Genomic DNA, 20,883 nt, shown 5'->3' on the forward strand with positions numbered 1-20,883 from the left:
GCAAATTTTAGGGTTCTTCAAACTTTTGGGGTTTTTCACTGTTCTTCGTGGTAATGCGATCGATCGCTCCAAATCCACCCGACATTGAGGATCTGGACGGGCGCTGCTTCCACGAGCACGAGGTGACGAGCATCAGGAGGGATTTGCTGGATTGGTACGATAGAAACAAGCGCGATCTTCCATGGCGGCCGGATGATTTTGTGGGAGAGAATGTGGAGGAGAGAGCTTACTCTGTGTGGGTCTCGGAGATGATGCTCCAGCAAACGACGGTAGGAAGAGTGAAAGATTATTTTCCCAGATGGATGAGCAAGTGGCCGAGCTTGAGCCATCTCTCGCAAGCTTCTCAAGAGGTTTGTATACAAAGAAAAAAATCTCTTTTGTTCTTAGGATTTTTTTTTCTTCTTCTTTTTTCGTCATAGGAAGTAAACTCACTATGGGCTGGACTTGGCTATTACAGACGCGCGAGGTTCCTTCTCGAGGCAGGTATTCAAACTCTTTTTTTTTTCGCTTGTGCTTCACGAGTTCTTGCGATCAGGGAGCGAAGCACATCGTGGAAAATTCCGGGGGCATTTTCCCTCGAGATGCAGCTGAGCTGCGGCAAATCCCTGGCATTGGAAACTACACAGCCGGTGCTATTGCTTCCATTGCATTCAAGCAGGTAACTTCTTTGCTTTGTTTTCGTTGTTTTCCCATTTAAGTTCTTTTTTGTTCTTTGTTATCTCATTGCTTTGTTTTCATTGTTTTCTCACAGCCGGTGCCCGCAGTGGATGTGAATGTCATCCGTGTGATCTCTCGGCTACGAGCTATCTCAGATGCAACACGAGAGTCCAAACTTTTATGGTAAGCTTTTCGCAAGTTGGAACTCTCATGCCAAATTTTTTTCTTCCAGGAAACTAGCGGGAGAGATTGTAGACTTGGAAAGGCCCGGAAGTTTCAACCAAGCGCTCATGGATCTTGGCTCCGCGGTGTGCAAGACAAAGGCTCCTTTGTGCTCGGGGTGTCCCATAGCCGGCTCTTGCAAGGCTTTTCTTCTTCAAAAGCAGTCAGCTGACAAGGAAGTGGCCGTGAGCGTCACAGATTTCCCAGCCAAGTCCATCAAAGCGGCACCGCGAGAAGAGTTTACTGCCGTGTGCGTCGTGGAACTTCTTCCACTTGGAGACGATGGCTCGTTGTTCCTCCTCGTACAAAGGCCCGAGAATGGTTTGCTTGCCGGACTGTGGGAGTTTCCGGCCGTGTTGCTTAAAGATCCAAAGACCTCCGCCAAGACGAGAAGAACAAGCGTCAACAAGTACCTGCGAAGCTCTCTCGGCTTAAGCCTGGACAAGTCCAGTGTCAAGACTCGCGAAGAAGTTGGAAGCTACAGACATGTCTTCTCGCACATCCGGCTCAATATGTTCGTGGAATGGTTACAAATCTCCTCCACCGGTAAGCGATATAGTCTCTTATGAAGTTTCTTACCAAGTTCTTGGGTTTAGACGATAACGCTGCTATGGAGGCCAAAACACTTCCAAGAACACAATGGGTGAAGTACTCGGCTCTGGAGAAAATGGGACTCACTAGTGGCGTGAAAAAGGTAAGCAAGCAAAGCTAGTTTCTCAAAACTCTCACAACACCACCACGCAGGTTTTCTCGATGGTTTCTAAACACCGTGACAAGAGACAAGGATCCAAGAGAAAAACTCCATAGAGGGAGGGTACCTTAAGCGAAGGATTCTTACAAAGATCTATCAAGTGGTCGTCTGGCATCTGGGATTGTACCCGGTGCCACCAAAGTAAAGCCTTCCAGTCCGCTGCTCGACGTACGTATAGTAGCAATCGCCAACGTTGTCAAAGGTAAGCTGTATGAGATGCTCGCCAACCAGTTTCGTTGTTACGTTGTCAGCATCTGTGACGACGAGATCGACTTGGAAAGCAGAAAAGCCGTAGCCTGCGAGAGGGAAGAAGCCACTGCCCATCTCGGTGTACGTGTGGCGGTTCTCGTTCCACTTGTTTAAGACTCGGCCACCGAAAGAGACGATAGCGGCTCCTCCGCTGTCCATCTCGGGTAACAGGCCGAAAGGGAAGTATCCAACTTTCTCGTTATCGTTGTAGACCCACCAGTCTCCTTGACCATCCTGAGACAATGGTGGTGGTTTAGAGATCTTTGTACGACTGGAAGAATCAAATGCAATTTTTGTACCTTGAGAACAGCCAGAGCCGTAGTGTACTGCGTTCCATTTAAATCCGAGACCATGTTGTCCAGTGTGAGTCCCACAATTATGTTGGTAGAGGTTTGGATAAATCCCTGGCAATTGGTGTTGAAGCATCCAATCCGGCCGCTTTCATCGAGTATCTATCAAGCTATAAAGTCAGTCTCCAAGCAAAGCAGCGATACAAAGAGAGACAGTTACCGTCCAGCGAACAAAGAGATGAGTTTCATTGTCCTCGTACAGTAGAGGATAGACCTGGTAAAAGAGAAAAGAGAGGAACTTTACCAAAGAAGCAAAGGTACTTGCGTGCCAGCCAATTTCAATGAGGTTTGTCAGGTTGCTGGAGACCAAAGTGATTTGCGAGGCACTGTACTCGTTCGTCATCTCCACATTTGGATTCCATACGTTTAGAGACGAAGAAGCTCCGATAAAAGTCCCCAGCAAATCTCCCATCGCTAGCTGCCGTGAACGAAAAAACGAACACAAACAACCGAAGTACTAACGAAAAAGTCTAGCTTTGGAAAGAAGGGTCTTGCCTCGACGCTGCTGTTTTGAGCTCCAGTGCGAACTGCAGCCATCGCCAACAGCACCATCAGAGTCAGGAGCAATCCTCCCATCTTCGTCTTCTTCGCTGCTCGAGCTTTGCTGCGAAGAGACCATCTAGAACACGAGGGTCGGTCGCAAGAGCTTCACATTCTCATAACTTCGGCTTTGTCATGCTAGTGCCAAAAGCCTCGCGTGTAATCCCAAGTGAGACTCTTGTGACTTGTCGCAAGCCACAGCCAAGTCGTCGGGCACGCTGCCGTGCAGCGCTATAACTTCCGCCAAAACCATCTGGATGCTACTCTCGATCCCCCGGCTCCTGGCTCTTATCTCCTGGATTTCCTGCGGCGGATACACTGAAGCTCCCAGCTCGTCTACGTCCACACCTATACTTCTAGCCTGCTCCAAGATCTTTTCCAAGCTCTCGAGCTTCCCGGGAGCGCTGGTATCCTGTGCCTTGGTAACCACGTAGAGCAGCTGCCTTACCACGACGAGCACGGCGCTGATAACATCCTTGACAGCGCTGGCAACGTCCATTTCTCCAGGTGAAAACTTTGCGTCAAAGCTCAGTGTCTCGGGGTCAACTTCGCTGCTGCAATGGCTGCCGCTGCCTCCTCCATCACCATCATCGTCATCAATCGTTCCTTCCGCTCGCTCCAATTCAATTTCATTCATTTCACGTACCACGTCCTTTATGGAAGTCCCAACTTGCACAATGGCCCTTCCCACTGCGGTACGATTATCAGACGGAGCTTTCAGTACAAGCTCGCAAGCTTCCCACACGCAGCCTGTAAGAGGCGGTAGTGCTTCCAGCCTCGCAGCTGCAACAAAGAAAGAGAAAAGCTTACTTAATACCCAGTCGACCAAAGAAAAAGAATCGAAAGAAATCGTGGAAAAGCTCGCATCACCTTGAGAGCCGAGAGATAAGGCACTTTCCAGCAGCGACAAGCTGGATTCCAACGCTCCTTTCGCGACGGCCTGGACGGTGGATAAAAGAGTCGGGCCAGCCCCCACAGTGCTCCCATGGCACAAGAGGAGAAAGCCTTGCAGTGTGTTGATGTAGCTCTCCACTTTGTCCGCAGCCTCTTGCGCCGATGGAGTCCCACTCCACAGCATTCCAGCTGAGTGAGAGAAACAAAGCTTAAAAAACTCCCAAAAAGGAGGGGAATAACATCAAGGAACATCGAGGAGATTGAAACTTACTTGTCGTGGCTTCTTTCGAGACAGCCTCCGCCGCTTTCTTGACATCACTCCACGGTACTCTCTCGCAGGCGGACGGCGCTGGCTCGTTGAGCATCTGAAAATCGGAGAAATTCGCGTGGAAATTTACCCGGAAAGGAGGCGTACCTCGAGCGTGCTGCGAAGCGCCACCGCGTGAATGCGCACGGCGCCAAGCAAGCCGCCATCGCTACCGCTCTTCCCACGCCCCTGCTTCATCCTCGTCGCGCAAAAGCCTAAACCCTAATTAGGTCGAAGCCTTTATAGCCCTAAATTCAAACAATAAAAAGAGCGGGAGTTAGAACCCTATAATGCGAACGAGAAAAAGCGCGGGAACAGGCATTTAGGCAAAAGTTGGGGGATTCGGGCTCTCGATCATGGAAATAAATAATCGCCCAACATGTGCCTCGACGCTTTCGATTTTGGACCGCCCTTTACACCAAACAATGGCGCGCGTCGCCCAAACTTGTGGCGAGCAAGCAAACATCGCTGTCGATTTCCAATGGTCCACATGGACGTTAGAATCTTTTAAAACCAAGATTTTTAGGTCACTCCGCGCCATCTTCATGGTCGTGGCCGCTGCTTCCTCGTAAAGAAATCAAATCCCGCCGGGGATTCCCCGAATCTACCTCCCACCGCCGTATCTTTCGAAATTCCTTACTTATCACGGCAACAACTCAGGAGCCGCCACGTGGGGCAATCTTCCACGTCAGCGACCGGCAACGGATGACGTGTGTGGGCCCGCGCTGCTGGCTTGCCCGCTGCCCGCCCGGGCAGCTATGGTAACCGAGATCACAGTGATTTTATCCAAAGTTTCTCGTATGAGATTTTCCCACAAACCCGGAAGAGAGGAAGAACTCTTCCAACTGTAAAAACGATCCAAAACTAAGTTTTTTCGCACTCTTGCCAGATCCACCAGTGCTTGCTGCTGCTCTCATTCCCTTCTCCCTTTTTTGGTGGACCGCCCTCTCTTCTCTCCCCTTTTGCTTGCATTCCCAGCATCCATCCTTGTTTTATCCTGGCACATTTATCCACATTCCCTCTTTCTTTTCCCCTCTCGATTTTGTCCATTTTTTTGTCACTGGGGTGCCATGATCTCAATAAAAATGTGAAAAGCCATAAAAAAAAATAAATCGTTTTATTTTTTTTGTTTTCCTGTGCTTGGCTGGCTGCTGGACTTTAGTGAGCTGTCTTGCTATTATCTCACCTCTGCTGGTTTCCTCTGCTGTTTGCTGCCTCCAGCCTTCGCTCCAGCCTTTTTTTTTCCTGGTTTGCCTTCTTGGGTGATTTTTTTCCAAGAGTTTTTGTAAGAGAGTGAGTGTGTGTGTGTGTGTGTGTGTGTGCTTCTCTTCGCTGTTCGTAATACTTGCGTGCACGTTGTCCCCGCTGTCCATTCGCTGTTCTTCGCCGGAAAAAAAAAATAAAATCGCATCCTTTCTCTCTTTTTCTTCTTTCTTTTCGATCATCCCTGCCTGGCTTTGATCATCATATGGACGATGGATCGCTGCAGCAGCAAGAGACCAACATAGTGCTCGCAAGCTCCTCGCTTTTCCCCCTCCCCACTTATTAAAACTCCTCACTCTCCACAGCGCTAGGGATTTTTTTCCTCTTTTCCTGGATCCAAGGCTCACAGGTGGATACATGGAGCGCACGGAGAAATCTCCTTCTTTGCTATAGATTTGAGCGCCGCTTGAGCGCAAGCGCTGGCGCAGGAACCATCTCTCTCCGGTGGGTTTGATCTTCAGTAGCTCTAGAAAATCGTTCCAAGGATTTTGGAGCTCCAAGATTTCCGGAGAAAAGAAGGAAGAATGGCCGAGCCACAGCAAGGGGGAGGGGGAGGAGGAGGAGGATCTTCTCATTCCCAGCACGTCCATCACGGAGGTTTAGGGGGATCTCAGTTTGGCGACACCACTCTCACCAAGATCTTCGTCGGGGGCCTGGCTTGGGAGACGCAGCGCGACACGATGCGGCAATACTTTGAGCAGTTTGGCGAGATTCTAGAGGCTGTGGTGATCACGGACAAGAACACTGGGCGCTCCAAAGGCTATGGCTTTGTGCGTGAATTCACTCCTTTCTTCTCTCCTTTGTCTCCTCGATTCTTTCTTGGTTTTGGTTCTATCCATGATCTATCTCTTGCTTGGCTGTTTCTTTTTCTTTTTCTTTTTTTCCTCCACTGTTTGGGCTAAGAACTTTTCTTAGCTGGGTTGTCTGTGGATCCCATCCTTGCCAAGTTGCCAGCTTGCTTGGGTGATTTTTCTTTGTTCTTTTCGTGACGGACCCAAGTGAACTAACGGATGAGAATCCGGCAAAGTTCTCTTTTTTTTTTTCCCATTTTCTCTTTTTCCCCACCCTTTTTTTTATCTTGTCTTCTCGAGCGAATGTGGATCGAAATGCCTGGCTGCAGTAACTTCACAAGCATTGGAAATGATAAAAAATTTGGTTGGAACAGGTAACTTTCAAGGATCCCGAGTCGGCACGACGAGCTTGCGAGAATCCAACGCCGGTTATCGATGGCCGGCGAGCAAACTGCAACCTTGCAGCACTTGGAGTGAGGCCGAGGTTCCCACCATTTCATCAAGGTACGAGTCTTTTCCTTCCCATTTCTCGAACTTCTAGCTACAAGATCGATCAGCTTTGATTGTTGGTCGTGGAAAAAACTGGTTTTTTAGTTCTCTTGTGTCCTCACTCCCTCTCTCGACGCGCTTTCGACATTTAAAAACATTCTTGGTTTTAATTCAGGTGCTTCGAGAGTTCGTCACTTCTCCCCAGTTCTCGGGAGCTCTCAAGTCGGGGCAGCAAGCTATTCTCCCGGCGGGGCCTCGTCATCGTTTCCACAGATGCCCGCCGCTCCATTCTCGTATCCTCAAGCCGGGTTCTCATACGCCGCCACTCCATACGGGTAAGTTTCCTTCCACGATCGATCGATCGATCGATCGATCGAAACGAAGTTTTATTCCAACCTATTCCTCCAGATACGCTTACGTCCCCTCGGAGTACTCTTACCAGGTACCTTACCACCACCCTCATCCCTAATCTTCCTCCAGCTCTATACTCTCTACACATTCTTCTTCTTTATCCCTTTCCCTCGTTTTTTTTTTTCGCTTTTTATGCAATCCCAAGGAGGCCATAGTTCTCAAGCGTTTCGTACTATGGCGTCTTTGCCTTGTGTTTTTTTTTTGTTTTTTTTTTTTGTAGAGCCTGTATCCTTACGGGAATCCACAACTTTCAGCTGTCTATGGTGGAAGTAGTAGTGGCAGCAGCACCATAAGCAATCCAGCAGCAGTGTATACATACTCTGGCTTCAACCAGATTGGATCCACCTATCCCTCTGGTGGTGGTCAGCCTTATTCTCCTGCTGGAGGCATGCAACACCACCATGGCCACCCTCAAGTTGTGCAGTATTCACCCCTAGCGCCAACTTCACCTCTGCCATCGCCGTCGTCCTCGTCGTCGCCGCCCGCATCGGCTATGTACAACGCTACTGCTGCTGCTGGTGCGTCTGCAATCTCTCCACCACCTTCAGCTGGTGGTGCTTCCACTACACAACCAGGTAACTCCGACTTTCTAAAGTCAAGCTTGCATTTCTGTGGGAATGAATTCGCCATTGAGACGTACCAATTCAGCAGGTGTTTGTGTTCTCATTCAGGGTTGACAACACACCCCACAACATCTTCATCTTCAAGGTCCTTGCAACAACAACAGCAGCAACAACATCAACATCAACAATACCCGCCAACTTCATCGTCACAGGGCACTTCAGCTGCAGCTGCAGGAGGCTCATCTTCGTCCTCACACAATTGATTCTTCACTTCCATCCCGCAAAAGCCCCAAAAAGCGCATCCACATCCCACATCAAACCAGGAAAGAAAACAAGAAAAAACAGGCAGAAAGAATAGAGGGTAGAACTCAACTCGGCACAGACAACATTGAAGAGAATAAGTAACACAAGAGAGGACCCAGGCATTCTACATAATTTTACATTATAATGTAGAACTCTAACCATTCATTTAGGAAGAAAAAAAAAAGCTGAAAAAAACAGAAGAGGAAAACAAAGAGTTGACTGGTCAAAGGTGGTCCAGCACTGGAGCACTGACTTTTGAACATGCTAGCCAGCTCATTTGGGTTCTGGAAGCAACTTGTGTGTGAACGTGAACGTTGCTATTCAATGTCTTTTTGGCATAGGATTGGCCTTTCCAACCTTGTTGTTTTGGATATTGAGTAAGTTAGTTATCAACTTCCCCAGCTTGGGCACAGAGGTATACAGACAGAGTGGAAGATGATGGATGCCCTTGAAAAGCTGCTATGCTTTTCCAGCTTTTTATTTTTGTTGTAAATTTTATAAAAGAAAACTCTTTGAAAAGGTGGCGAAAATGCACACCCCTTGGAAGCCAGAAGGGTCCAAAACACCCCATCCAATCCAAAGCTTTAGAAAAATATCCGAGCCTCAAGTCCACATCTGTTGGGTCTCTTTCTCTATCTCGTTGGGTGAAGAGATCAGGTAAATGAGCTGTGACGGTAAGTATTAAACTATTTTGGCCTGGAGCTTTGTCTAAGGTAGACAGTCTTGGGAACTTTTGACTTAGATTAGTCAGTATCATCAACAATCAAAGTCCAACCTTACAAGCTATACCTTAATAATACTCTGATTTATTTTTTCTGTTTCTAGTTGGACTTTGGAATTTTGAAGAAGGTGATTCCAAACTTTGGTGCCAAGGGATTCATGAGCATCTTCTTGTAGAAGCACACAATGTCTCCTTCTTGGAGCGAGTTCTCTCTCACATATTGAATCCACTGATTTGTGACCAAGCTCGGCCCTCTCTTCCCCTTCTTGTATCCAAACTCCCAAACAGCGCCCTTTTCGTCCACAAACTCCATGGGAATCTTCTCGTCATCATCGAGTCTTGGGAGCTTCGACTCCTCGTGGACAGAGAAGATCAATGTGTCTAGTGTATCGACGTCCCCCTTGGTCAGTCTCTTGCCAAACAGTGGAAACCAGTGAGCTTTGTCCGTGATGTTTAGAGGCCTGTCGTACTTCTGGGGTCTCCACTTTGTGTACGAAGAAGATGTGGAATCCATTTGATGGCAAGAATATTTGCCCAAATTGACACCCTCATCGCCGTCCACCTTTCTTCGCTTGGGCTCTCTAAGTTCTTGGTCCACCATCTCGCTATCGAAAGAACTTATCTTGGGTCCTTCCAGAGCCGCCTTGCGTGGAGAACGCTTTCCTTGGTTTGACCAAGTCAACGTTTTTGTGATGCTGGACTTAGGGTATGGATGTTGAATCGAAGAACGGAGCTGTGGAGAACGCTTCCTCTTGTTCAACCAAGTCTGTAAACTCTTCGTCAGACTGCAAGATCGGTCCTCACTATGAAGCATGGGCACAAATATAGAGTCACAACCCGAAACCCTGATTTATATACAATTCTTACCTTTTGGAGTAAACCGAACTTTATCTTTATAACTTTTTAATCGGAATTATATTAACTTCTTAACTTTTGCTAAGATTCTGTTGGGCCAGCTGCCCAACCAAACTCATTCAAGTCAAGACCGTTCACTTCTTTGCAGTTCAGGTCCAGACCTTGCTCCATCTTGTTGCCCATTATATGATGAGCTTGGGGCTTTTGCAAAGAAAGTGTTACTAAACCTTGATCTAACATTCCCTCCTCGCGTTTGAGACGCATCCAGGGCTCAATTCCACCAAATATCCTCGTTGGTTTCTTGATCCCACTTTGCTGCTGGCTTGCTAATACCTGGTGAAGATTGTGTGACTGAAGCCTCTGTTCCCTCGCAAAAAGAAGCTGCTGCTCCAGCGTGGTCTCGGCACTTGATGCAGCTTTGCAAAGTTCCAGTTTTACTGAGGCGTTCAGATCCTGGCCTCCTACAGAAAAAGTCTCCCTTGCCTTTTCTAAGAGAGCTTGGAGATATTTCCCCTGGGCTTCGATTCGCAACTGTAGATGCCTTTGAACCTGTATAAGTTGTAAGAAAATTAAAAATTATAATTAATTACAGAAATTAGAAAACTTTACCTCAAGTTGTTCATGTAGCTTCTTTTGCACCTCCATTTGTAGCCTCAGAGCTTCTGTGATTTGAGAACTTGCAAAGTGATGAGGACAAGCTAGTTGTTACAGAATATTTGGGGGAAAAGGATGGAGCTTACTCAGATGAGGATGAGGAAAGGTGACCCTGCTGGGCTATCAAATCCTGAGCATTGGGTGTGTTGTATGATACAATGCTGGCTGCACACAAAATGTAAAGCAATGTTTGGGACTCAATGCTTGCTTGAAACATTATAGTATAATGCGAGGAAAGCTTTTCTACCATTTCTGTTTGCGACGTTTGTATCCTTGTTGAGTTGCTTCCCAAGACGAAATTTCTGATGAAAGCAAAGCATCAAGAACTGAAGGCAAAAAATCCAAGAAAAAAAGCAAAAAACCTGAAGGTGGCTTTTGAGATGATACAAAGTAAGGCCTTTGACTCCCATGATCCTCATCACGGATTTTGGTGTCGCCTCTACATCCATTCCAATCCAAATTTTAGAATTAGCTTTGCAGTGATCGAGAAAGAGGCATAACATTAGAACTTTTTAGTGGAACTTTCTGGGATTTCTGGGACTTTCGGCTTACTCTCGGCTCCTCCCAGCTGAGTGACAGCCTCCACGAATCGCTCATGCAACTCGGGTGTCCATCGGAGCCTTGGTTTAGGCTCGGACGCAGAGATTTTCGCCTGCTCGACGCTCAATCCAGTGTACAAAGTTGGCTGCTGCTGCTGCTGCTGGGACATGAAATTCGTACCCGGAGAGAAATTTTTCACTTGATACATATCCAAGAGGAGTGAGGGTGAGTCTCTCCAAAAAAGAAAGCTAGAAAAAACAAACTAGAAGAGGATCGCCACTGTCACTACTCTCACTACTGCTCCCATGGAATTCAAGTTTAAAAACTCGAAAAATATCCTCAAGCAACCCAAGCGAAGCATCGATAGTTTTTTTTACCAAAGTAGAAAACCCACCAAAGAGATTGAATGAGGCAAACAATGTAAGGCCTCCAAAACTATTTATTTGGTCCCTGTGCTCGACCCGGCAAATCTGGGCCGTGGATGCCACCACCATTCCGGATTCCGGATAGGAATGGTGCAGAGAATATTCGACCGGAGGAAAGGCGGGACTCCGCATACGGCCGCCACGTGGCAGGAGAACAATTCCGGGTCTGTCCAGAAGAACACAAAGTCGAGTTTGTGCTGCACGGAAGAACTTTGAAATGCTGGGCTGGTGGTCACTGGCATGGAGAATTTTATGATCAAAGTAAAGAATATCAAATATAACATTGTGTTCCTGGCATTTATAGTAATATTAACTTAATAAAATTGAAAGAAAACTTAAACTATGCCTTTGAGCGTTAAAGAATATAAAATGGAGAAATCTCTCATCCGGAATGCGCAAATGATACAAGTCTCAGTGGGACAGATCAATGCTTTCTAGTACCAAAGAAGAGGAAAGAAACATTGGTTCGATCCAGAGGGGAATACTGTAGAATATGGTGAGAGCATATAAACTTTACTCGATTTCTAGGGAGTACCGCAACTTGTTTTGGGGGGGGGGGGGAGGGGGGAGAGAACTTTCTATCCATGGGGAATCTAGAATATAGAGTCAAGAGAGACTGGTTTTTACCCTTTGACAAATTTCACCCAAAGTTTGACTTTAGCCCTCCACTCGCAGAGAATCGCCCAAACAAATGATGTGATCGCGTGCACGTCCTGACCTTGGTTTTAATCATCAAGGTTCCAACCACAATGATTTGGAAGAACACACACACCTTAGTAACGTGGTTAAGCGAGGTATTTGCTTCGATAACCCGTGGTAAACAGTCGCAAGAGAATGGGAATAGAATCTGGGCGTCCATTTGGTACAATTTATTCCAGCATTGGTACGTCCAAATCATGCAGTGTAGTGCACACAAGCAAGGGGACTTGCTTTTGACACTGTCAAAAAAGAGTCAAGATCAAGTCCTTCAAATCCATTCCCTCCACCAATATGATCATGGATACGTGATCAATCAATCTGGAGCGAATCCAGGAATCAAACACTTTTGGAATCTTCTTTTTCCCACAAAAAGGTCAACACTACACACACACACGCTTACACACTCGTCCTTTTTCCCCTTCTTCGTCATCTTCATCTCTGGGCTAATTAATTCTTCTTCATTCTTCTCTCTCGGCTAAGCTCGCTGTTAAAAAAGGTACCGAAATATCTTCAAACCAAAACGAAAGCCAACTCCTGTTTTCTTGGCTATCCTTAAAAACTTCGCAAACTTCTCACGTACCCAGCTATACTCTTCAAGTGTGGAGCGGGATGAACACAGCAAGGATGCAAACTCCTCCTGAGCACTAGATGAATCCTACCTGAGAAGAAGAGATGAAAAGAGATCGATCAAAAGTGAAGAGCAAAGCTACGTACCGTGCCAATCCAAGGATGCATCCCCCAAGAGGTCCAGCGAGTTCATCCCACTTTATTGGATCTGCAAAAACCCCTCCACCACGTACGAGAAAGTAACGTCGCTCATTCCCTAGTACTTCTTTCTCTCTCCTTCCTAGCTATATACCAAAGAGTCACCTCGTCATCTTCGAATTTTCGGTCTCTTCATGCCGGGATTGTTGAATGAAGTCAGCGAACCTGTCAAGTATGGACTATCCTCTCGTAGTGTACCGTTTAGCATCGCCAGCTCCCGGAGTTGCGCCTTCTTCACGGCGTCCACAGACTCGTCCTGTGGACAGCAGTCACGGAAACTTATTGTGAAAAAAAAGATAGCTAATGACTTCTGTGCGCTAAGAACTAGAGAGGATAACCTTAATAGAAAAAAAGCGATACCGGAGGTGGCCGAAGCACGTCTTCAATTATCTCCTGCGCGTATTGCAAGTGCGTGTCGATCTGGTTGGCCGGAAGCTCCGCCTCCACGAGGACGTGCAATGGCTCGTTCAAGTGCTCGTAGCCAGGCTTGTCCCTCATCTTCTCCTCCTGGAGAGAGAGCTCTAAGCAACAAAATGAAACGGCCGTGCGCGGGGAGAAAAACCCATACCTTTGCTGCGTCCTTGATCGACCCTCGCCCTCTTATCATCACGCGGCACCCGGTCTCGTTCTCGACACGCTTCAGCGACAGTCCTCTCGGCCCAAGAAGGCGGCCCACAAAGTTAAACTGCAAGCAAGCAAGAATGACGAAAGAGCTCGTCTCGCATACGCAAAACGCACGAAATGATAAACACTTACGTTAGGATAATCATCGGTAGGAATCTCGATTCGCAAGGTCTTCTTTATAATCGGTCCAGGCGAACCGGCAGGGCTGCCATGCCAGAGAGGTAAGACAGTCCTCTGCATGGATCATATCAAAAAAAAAAAAGAAAAAAAGAAACAGAAGATCGAGCTCAAAATGAGAGAACGAACAAAAACCAAAGAGAAAAGCATGACCAACCTCGTGCTGCATGGCAGCCCAAGCATTTAAATCTCTGCTTCCTCCATTAGAAATCAACCCCAGGGGGCTTCCCATGTCCAAAGTGTCCTGTTCTAGAAGTTGTGACTGGCCTATGAGTTTAGAAACTCGAAGAATCTCTGCTCGAGAAATGAGAAAAAATATCAAAACTTTAAATCGATACAAGTGTATGTAACGTACCCTGATTAAGTAGGAAGCTGCAGTGAGGAAGAACCATCATGAAAGGTCGCAGACTTTCTTGTTCCATAAGTAACTCTGTGAAGTACCTGAGACAAAGAAACGATGAAACGAGATGAGAGAAGAAATAAAAAGGTAAAAAAGAAAGGGAGAGAAAAAAGATGATCGAAAACCCAGATCTCTGATCTCTGAGCTCCACCACACCCCATTCTTCCCTACATTCTAAGCGCGGCCCCAATCCAGCCGGAAGCCTCCGATCCGCGACGCTCGATGACCTACCGATCGAAATATCGCCAGCGATCGGCCGAAATATCGCGAGCGCGAGCAAGATGGGATGGAAGAGATGGGAGATGCGAGGTATGGATTACTCACTTGTCATGCTCCAGCAGCGCGTTGGGAGATCTTCCAAGGCCGCCGATTTGAGGCGAGAGGCTGCCAGTGGATGCGGACGATGGCGAGTAGTGCATGTAAGATCGCCCAGACATGACCCTTGCTCGCGCTGCTGTAGCGATGGTGTTCTTGCGCCCAAGGAGAGAGAGAAAGCCCCCAAATTTTGTGAATAGAAAAGAAAGCCCAGGGGGTGATATTTGTGTGGAAATGGGGTCCCTTCTTAAACCCTGCTTGTCCTACTCCTGCTTACGTGGCGTGATGTGTCACGTCAGCCCTAATTAGGGCACACGAGGCAGACACAAGGGAAATTCTTAGGGTTTTGGCTATGGCGGACGATGTCGAGGTGGATGCGTTCAAGCGCCTGTATCCCGCGCAGTTTCTCGAGCGCTACCTGGATGCATCGGTGCGGCCGGATGGGAGGCCGCTCACGCGATCGCGCCCGACGTCGGTGTCGTTCAGTGAGTGAATTTCTTCCTGGCAGGAGGATTCGTGATTTCTTCCGAAGTATTCTGACGCATTTGTGGATTTCTAGACGCTGTGTCGTCGGCGGACGGATCGGCGCTTGTCAAGATTGGAAACACGGTAAGATTTGTGACTTTGCTCTTTGATTTGATCGATTGATTGGATGGACTCGGGAGGTTTTGCGATAGACAATGCTGGCTGGAGCGAAGCTAGAGACGATGGAGCCGGCTGCTGATACACCCGATCAAGGCTGCCTGTGTGAGTCCTTTCTCAAACGACGTCTTGAACTGTATGAATTTTCTTTCGAGCAGCTGTAGATTTCGTAATGCCACCGATTTGCTCGCCTCGAGTGAGGCCAGGAAGGCCAGCAGAGGAGGCATATGTCATAACGGAGCAGCTGCAAAATGCCCTCTTGAGGTATGATGGTTTTCTTTTTCCTTCATGCCCAAAGCTGCGATTTTTTCTTCTTCCAGCTCCGGTGTTGTCGATTTACGTGAGCTCTCGATCGTCAGTGGTAAAGCCGCTTGGATGATCTATCTGGTAGCGTCACCACAGTGATTCATATTTGGTTCTTATTTTCTTTGCAACTTTCCCAGGACGTTTATTGCTTAGACGCCGATGGATCACTTCTTGACGCAGCACTGCTCGCGTCAGTAGCTGCTCTAGCGCATTGTAAGTTTCTCCAAGCCACTCTGTTCTCTTCTGTTTTTTCGCTGAGAGTTTCAGGACAGTACAGGTACCCGCGATCTGTGTAAGAAGTGAGGGAAAGATCACGAAGGCTCCTCCAGATGCCCAAGCAAGCTCCGATGGGATCGAGTTTACTCAACCGCGACGCCTCAACCTCGGTGAATTTCCATTCGCGCTGACAGTAGCCATGAACCAAAAGTCCTTGATCGCGGATCCCACAGCCGAGGAGGAAGCCATTTTAGACACTAAGATGATCGTGATCCTCAACTCTTCCCAGAAAATCATCGCTCTCCACAAGGCTGGTGGATCGACCACTGCTTCTACAGCAACAATCCAGGTTCGTTCTCTTCCCCTAGAATCAAAATCGTGAAAGCTTGGCATCCTCGATTCCTCGTTTTTCCAGGATTGTCTTGCGCTCGCGATGAGAAGAAGAAAAACACTGCAAAAAGTTTTGGAAGAGGCTCTCCGAAAGAGCACCAAATAGATAAGCTGGTAAAGTGAGGTTAACGAGTGCTTTATTAACACGGATTAAAGACGCTTAGGGTTTATTCTACTTTGGATCTTCGCATCTTTGCCTGGTGTCCACGAGGCGCTGCGAGGAAGAATCGCGATCGATGGTAAGAGGGATCAAAATATTCCAGCCTTTCGTGTTCTACCGCTGATTCTCCTCACGATCTGGCTAGATTTCTCTTTTCGCGGCGATCTCCTCTCGATAGCTCCCGATATGGCCGCTGACGCGGCAAATCCCCCCTCCGCGGCCGCGCCAATGCCGATCCGCGCCGCCGAGATCCATCCCCAGCACTGGATTCCCGACGAGAGGGATGGATTTATTTCGTGGCTGAGGGGCGAATTCGCGGCCGCCAATGCGATTATCGATGCGCTTTGCCAGCATTTGCAGATGAGCGGCTCGCCCGGGGAGTATGATCTGGTGGTGGCTTGCATCCAGCAGCGGCGATTCAGCTGGAATCCCATTCTCCACATGCAGCACTACTACTCCGTGGCGGAGGTTCTCATGGCGCTCCAGCAGGTGACTCTAAAGAAGATCCATCACGCTCAAGCCAGCGAGAAGTTGCCAAGCTCTGTTAAATTCTCCGAGTTTCGAGGATCGAGCTTCCAGCAAAACAAGGATCTCCGCGAGCCTGCCAAGGAGGATTCATCCAGTAAAGAGGAACTACTCCTCGAAGGTTTGGAAGAACATCTCTAAACTTTTTTTTCTTTAAGTTTTTGCTTGCTTGGGTGGTCTCTAATGGATTTGGTTTACACAGATCAAGCTTTGTCAAGAAAGGTGTCCACCTTGTCTGTGGCGGAGGAGGCTGCTAGTAAGTCTTCTCTTTCTGCGGCAAACCTTTCCTCCCCTAAGTTTATTGTTGGATTGGAAGACGTTGAAGGCGAACAGGTTTTTGATTTTGTTTGTTAGGCAAGCTTTTGTTTGCGTTGCTGCGAGCTTTTGGCATCGCTAATAGTTTTCAACAGGTGAATGTTCTTGAAGGACTGGAGGTGTATGAAAATGTCGCTGATACTACTGAATTGCTGGCTGCGGTGACTCAGTCTCACATCATGAAAAGTGGCGAAGGTAACTTTGTATCTCTAAAACGATTCAGCGCTTACGAGCTTTGAGCAGGACGTAAGCGATCGCGATCGATACAGTTTGGAACGATACCGTCAGAAATTATCGCCGAAGAACAAGAACAAGAACTGTCTTCCATGCCAAAGGGTAATGCCAAGGGGTACAGAAAAGAAAACGCATTTTTTGATCTTGTTATCGACACTAAGCTATTCTGTTGACGGAAACCTTGCAGAGGAAATTGTAGCAGAAGGTGGCGTTCCCCCGTTTTTGGATTTTCTTCTCGAGCGCGTGCTCAAGCTACAAGATATTCCTCCAGATAAAAGGCCAACCTCGTGCAGCATTAGTGTGTTTGAGCCGGTATTACAGCTTTTGGTTTTGGTTCTACTTTTTTTAATGCTGTGTGCTGTTTACAGGAGGATTTTATGCTCCTTCGTGCGTATCATAGTTTTGACCAACCAGTATACATGGTTTCATTGTCTCAGTCCTTTCTGACTTTCGGTAGAGATCTGTCCTTGTTGACATTCAAAAGGAATCTGGAAATGAGAAGCGCCGGTAAACTATTCAATCTGACACTTGCTCCGGGGTAAACGCTGCTCTTCTCTCTCTCTGACAACAACAATGCTAGTCCTCCTTTTACAGGTCCCTCTTGGTGCTCCAGAGAAACAGCAAGGAACTAGTTCAGTGCGCGGTTTCTCCCTCCCAGAGCCGGCAAGTGCTGATAGCTTTTGGAAGGCTGAAACCGCAGGTAGATTCGTCTAGACCACAGGGACCCGCTCGTCAATCGTCATCCACAAACGCACTGGCCAGGCTATCTTCATCTTTTCAGAGCCTCGAGTTTGGACGTGGAGTGTCACTGGGAACAGGGGTGTTTCTACCACCAAACGGGATCGCGAATCACACCCTCTCATCGCAAGTTAATGGATTCCAACGTAGAGAGTCACCAGCTCAGTGAAAGCTTCCATCACAGGTACTTCGGAGGTACTTATATTTCTCTAACCGCGAATACGGTTTTTCAATTTAGGGCTGCTCCAGGAAGAATGGCGTCGCTGGTTAGTGTTCCTGGTGGTTTTCCCGGTGGAGCGGGATGGGTTCTCGATTCTAGAATCAGGTACTTTGAGCAGGGGGTTCCACTTTTATCCAGGAAGAGATACTTTAGCCTCTGCCGACGAGGAAAGGGTGTTACTTATGGAAGTAGCGTAGTGATAGTGAGGGCGGACAAGCGAAGCAATGCGCCAGAAGCCGAAGCGACGGACAAATGGCTGAAGCTCCTCCCGGACAAGAAGTCGGCTTTGTATTCTCACAGCCTTCCCTGCATTGAGGCGTGGCTGAAGAGCTTGGGATTCTCACAGTCGGCCGAGGAGAGAGCTTCGTGGGTGATTGAGAGGTCGGATTGGCACGCGCAATTGTCTCTGGAGATCACGGAGCTTCGTATCAGGTGGCTTGTTGTCTCTTTGTTTTCTCTTTTCTTTTATTGATTTGCTTCCTACCTCTTGTTTTGGATTTAAGATACCTCAAGGGCGGCCCTGGTAACTTGGAGAGAGATATTGAGCGGAAATTTAGCTATGCACTTTGCAGGGAAGACTTGGAGAATGCAATCTTGGGAGGACCATAGGTGGTAGTTTTTTGCTCCTGAAATATTCTAAATTCTGAACATCTATAGGCCTCGATGGATGCTGCAACCATCTTGGCAGATTGGTTTTGCCATGACTCAGAGAGCATGCCCAACAATATACATGTTTTTAGTATATCTTAAGCATTATAGAGTGAAAGAACATCATACATTACTCCATCAATGTGAAATAACACTGGGAAATTGTATAAAATTGTTTAAGGAATATCTGTAAAGTTTTTGCTATTTAGAATTAAGTTTAAAGCTTTACTAATTTTTTTACTTTAAACAAGAAGTATTTATTACATTTTTCCTAAATTATAAAAGTGAACCTTATACATATAATTTATTATTATATTATATTACACATTTATTTTTTGGTAATTATTACATTAACTATCACATGCTTTTACTATCTTTAACTGTTACATTATTTATATTCTTTATTATATTTGTTGTTATAATAGATGACTACAGTAAAATTTAAAATAACTTGGATAATGAAAATTCAAATGGCTTGGATCATAATAAGTTAAAAACTTTAACTTTTTATTTTATTTTATTTATTTATATGATGTAATTATGATCATTCTAGACTATCATTATATATATACCATAATATATGGGACTATTATTTTATAAAACATTGTCCAAAATAAAGAGTAATTTACAATTTTCTTTCAGTTGGCCCAATTTAATAAAAAATATTAAAAATTAAAATTTTATAAATTAATTGAGGCATACATAAATCAGCCACTTAGTTAAATAAATCTTTAGATTTAAAAAATATAGGACTGTAAAAAATATAAAATATTTTTAATTATATTTAATTTAATAAGCTTTAATAAAATAAATTATAAAAAAATGTTAATATCCTACACAAAAACCTTATTAATAATCTTTATAGTGCAACTTTTAATGTTTTTAATAATCTATCTGTGCCATTTATATATATTCAAAATTAATGTGTATATAACTTTTTGGCATTTACACATAAAAAAAGGAGGTTTAATAAATTTTCACCATAAGAAAAAATATTAAGTTTTAATGTATTTTACAAAAATTTACATAAAAATATCATTTAAATATTTAAGAATATCTAAGATATGATTTATATTTAAATTATTAACAGAACTAAATCTAGTTAATGCACGATAATCTTAGTGTCAATATAAAGTTATATAGTGATCTTCAAAAATAGAAATAATTTTGACTCTCTTGAAAGTATTTACTTTTTAAATTAATACTCTTTAGATTGTTATGGTAAGCCTTAAATAATAGTCATCCTCGTAGTTTAACAAATGAAAACGTCATGGTCAAGAGCTTCTAATTATCCAAATAATATCTAGACCAATTTATACAGTCATTTTATATTCTGAAAAAGGAAAAGCTTCTTGTGCCAGCACGGACTGTAGGATATTTCCCAGCCTTTTGAACTAACCTCAACTAACCTACAATAAAAGTAGCTAGGGCGGGATGGGCAGCAAGGTACGTATTTGCACATAGCACCCTCCCTCTCGTACGGGCAGCACGGGCAGCCTCCATGGGGCGGTAACAAGTTGTTGTCGGGCGTGTGTTTCAAAATCGAGAAAAAAAGAAGCATTAAAAAGAGTGTGAGAAAACAATGCAAAAGCATTTAATTCAATGGAGCGATGCGATAGCCCCAGTTTTGAAACTCCAGACTCCGAGAAAAGGCCCTTGGTAACGGCCCCATGGCCATCCATGCCCATGCCGATGAATGCATGGCCCGGCCATACCATACATTCAAGCCAGATGGGACAGCCACGTGGGAGTTTCGTACGTGGGCCTGTCAAAAAACACACAAACTCCTATTCGGCCATCAGGTAATGACTGGCGGCGTCTTGACTGGGGGAGGCATCAGCCGACCGAAACATTCGCATATTCATGCGAGCCGTCACGCTCCGAGATTTAAATCCGAGGCCCGGCTATGCTATTGGCGGGGCACCAAAGCGTCGCCTTGTGAGGAGACTTTTGGTGGCGACGGTTTTTAGGGCGGATGGTTCCTGGACCTTCGAAGCGTTCGCCCCTTTTAACCCCTTGTTTGCATGCCCTTTCCAAACGGAAAGGTGGCGGACTCCCCTGGGGCACATACGTCAATCGACGGCTCCCAAGTCCAACCAACGATTGGGGGAGCAATCTAGGCCATTGCCTTGTCCTCGAGTTGACTAAACACTCAATAATACAAAAGAGAGCTCCTCGCATTATACAAGTCAATCGAGCTCTTGGTGTATCGAGCACCGGCTGTTGTTTATATAGCCCTAAAAATAATCTCTACGCGAACTATCACCGGGAAAGAATTTGTGCATTGGGACCCAACGCCACTTCCTTGACAAGACTGCAAGGGCCGGATATCTGGCCACGTGGACGGCAAAGATGACAGGAATATCCACGTCAGCATGATCGAATCTAGGGCGGCGTCGATTCAACGGCGGGGATGGGCACTAGGATATTTTCGCGGTGAATGTGAACAGCGGTTGGCAGTACACCGCGTGGGAAGTCACCGCGCTCATTTTTATTTTACCCCCATTGTTGTGGTGTTCCAGTT

At 46.2% G+C, this 20,883-nt stretch overlaps 8 protein-coding genes across 14 annotated transcripts; 4 read left to right on the plus strand and 4 right to left on the minus strand.

Annotated features, from left to right (window-relative positions):
- Nucleotides 1-22: 22 nt before the first annotated feature.
- On the plus strand, nt 23-1,704 carry LOC112349099 (adenine DNA glycosylase-like). 2 transcript variants are annotated; one of them, XM_024682858.1, is made up of 7 exons: nt 23-350; nt 420-479; nt 536-658; nt 752-840; nt 890-1,425; nt 1,476-1,573; nt 1,624-1,704. In XM_024682858.1, the coding sequence occupies exons 1-7, from the start codon at nt 54-56 to the stop codon at nt 1,684-1,686; spliced, it is 1,266 nt and encodes a 421-aa protein (XP_024538626.1). In that variant the 5' UTR covers nt 23-53; the 3' UTR covers nt 1,687-1,704. The 2 variants fall into 2 exon arrangements, with proteins under 2 accessions (XP_024538626.1, XP_024538627.1); XM_024682859.1 differs by having other exon boundaries at nt 217-350; nt 458-483.
- LOC112349101 lies at nt 1,671-2,888 on the minus strand. 2 transcript variants are annotated; one of them, XM_024682864.1, is made up of 5 exons: nt 2,725-2,888; nt 2,495-2,647; nt 2,390-2,443; nt 2,179-2,331; nt 1,671-2,113 (listed from the first exon to the last, which is right to left on the minus strand). In XM_024682864.1, exons 1-5 carry the CDS (start codon nt 2,803-2,805, stop codon nt 1,727-1,729), a joined length of 828 nt encoding a protein of 275 aa, XP_024538632.1. In that variant the 5' UTR covers nt 2,806-2,888; the 3' UTR covers nt 1,671-1,726. The 2 variants fall into 2 exon arrangements, with proteins under 2 accessions (XP_024538632.1, XP_024538631.1); XM_024682863.1 differs by having other exon boundaries at nt 2,390-2,647.
- On the minus strand, nt 2,863-4,177 carry LOC112349100 (cyclin-D1-binding protein 1 homolog). Its single transcript, XM_024682862.1, has 4 exons — nt 4,079-4,177; nt 3,935-4,028; nt 3,640-3,852; nt 2,863-3,552 (listed from the first exon to the last, which is right to left on the minus strand). Exons 1-4 carry the CDS (start codon nt 4,166-4,168, stop codon nt 2,903-2,905), a joined length of 1,047 nt encoding a protein of 348 aa, XP_024538630.1. The 5' UTR covers nt 4,169-4,177; the 3' UTR covers nt 2,863-2,902.
- Nucleotides 4,178-5,184: 1,007 nt separating this feature from the next.
- LOC112349089 (RNA-binding protein 24-A-like) lies at nt 5,185-8,084 on the plus strand. 3 transcript variants are annotated; one of them, XM_024682824.1, is made up of 6 exons: nt 5,185-6,003; nt 6,399-6,528; nt 6,689-6,848; nt 6,922-6,955; nt 7,145-7,499; nt 7,576-8,084. In XM_024682824.1, exons 1-6 carry the CDS (start codon nt 5,758-5,760, stop codon nt 7,599-7,601), a joined length of 951 nt encoding a protein of 316 aa, XP_024538592.1. In that variant the 5' UTR covers nt 5,185-5,757; the 3' UTR covers nt 7,602-8,084. The 3 variants fall into 3 exon arrangements, with proteins under 3 accessions (XP_024538592.1, XP_024538591.1, XP_024538590.1); XM_024682823.1 differs by having other exon boundaries at nt 7,573-7,709; XM_024682822.1 differs by having other exon boundaries at nt 5,186-6,003; nt 7,596-8,084.
- Nucleotides 8,085-9,397: 1,313 nt separating this feature from the next.
- On the minus strand, nt 9,398-10,939 carry LOC9657197 (protein PHR1-LIKE 2). Its single transcript, XM_024682785.1, has 6 exons — nt 10,573-10,939; nt 10,383-10,459; nt 10,268-10,322; nt 10,107-10,185; nt 9,976-10,042; nt 9,398-9,915 (listed from the first exon to the last, which is right to left on the minus strand). The coding sequence occupies exons 1-6, from the start codon at nt 10,766-10,768 to the stop codon at nt 9,448-9,450; spliced, it is 942 nt and encodes a 313-aa protein (XP_024538553.1). The 5' UTR covers nt 10,769-10,939; the 3' UTR covers nt 9,398-9,447.
- A 1,054-nt stretch (nt 10,940-11,993) lies between these two features.
- LOC9657198 (KH domain-containing protein At5g56140) lies at nt 11,994-14,195 on the minus strand. 3 transcript variants are annotated; one of them, XM_024682825.1, is made up of 8 exons: nt 13,975-14,195; nt 13,606-13,691; nt 13,408-13,544; nt 13,206-13,307; nt 13,018-13,134; nt 12,810-12,956; nt 12,399-12,705; nt 11,994-12,343 (listed from the first exon to the last, which is right to left on the minus strand). In XM_024682825.1, exons 1-7 carry the CDS (start codon nt 14,085-14,087, stop codon nt 12,559-12,561), a joined length of 849 nt encoding a protein of 282 aa, XP_024538593.1. In that variant the 5' UTR covers nt 14,088-14,195; the 3' UTR covers nt 11,994-12,343; nt 12,399-12,558. The 3 variants fall into 3 exon arrangements, with proteins under 3 accessions (XP_024538593.1, XP_024538596.1, XP_024538595.1); XM_024682828.1 differs by having other exon boundaries at nt 12,399-12,727; XM_024682827.1 differs by having other exon boundaries at nt 12,788-12,956.
- Nucleotides 14,196-14,291: 96 nt separating this feature from the next.
- Nucleotides 14,292-15,694, plus strand: LOC9657199 (exosome complex component RRP43). The gene is made up of 8 exons (XM_002977647.2): nt 14,292-14,450; nt 14,525-14,574; nt 14,643-14,712; nt 14,766-14,871; nt 14,928-14,994; nt 15,051-15,126; nt 15,186-15,478; nt 15,545-15,694. Exons 1-8 carry the CDS (start codon nt 14,318-14,320, stop codon nt 15,623-15,625), a joined length of 876 nt encoding a protein of 291 aa, XP_002977693.1. The 5' UTR covers nt 14,292-14,317; the 3' UTR covers nt 15,626-15,694.
- Nucleotides 15,695-15,701: 7 nt separating this feature from the next.
- Nucleotides 15,702-17,846, plus strand: LOC9656457. Its single transcript, XM_024682813.1, has 9 exons — nt 15,702-15,758; nt 15,825-16,325; nt 16,407-16,537; nt 16,615-16,714; nt 16,763-16,855; nt 16,941-17,065; nt 17,122-17,291; nt 17,348-17,675; nt 17,730-17,846. The coding sequence occupies exons 2-8, from the start codon at nt 15,866-15,868 to the stop codon at nt 17,658-17,660; spliced, it is 1,392 nt and encodes a 463-aa protein (XP_024538581.1). The 5' UTR covers nt 15,702-15,758; nt 15,825-15,865; the 3' UTR covers nt 17,661-17,675; nt 17,730-17,846.
- Nucleotides 17,847-20,883: the final 3,037 nt, after the last annotated feature.

The sequence above is a fragment of the Selaginella moellendorffii genome, unplaced genomic scaffold (assembly GCF_000143415.4).
Source record: "Selaginella moellendorffii unplaced genomic scaffold, v1.0 SELMOscaffold_35, whole genome shotgun sequence".
In the NCBI taxonomy this organism is placed as follows: Eukaryota; Viridiplantae; Streptophyta; class Lycopodiopsida; order Selaginellales; family Selaginellaceae; genus Selaginella; species Selaginella moellendorffii.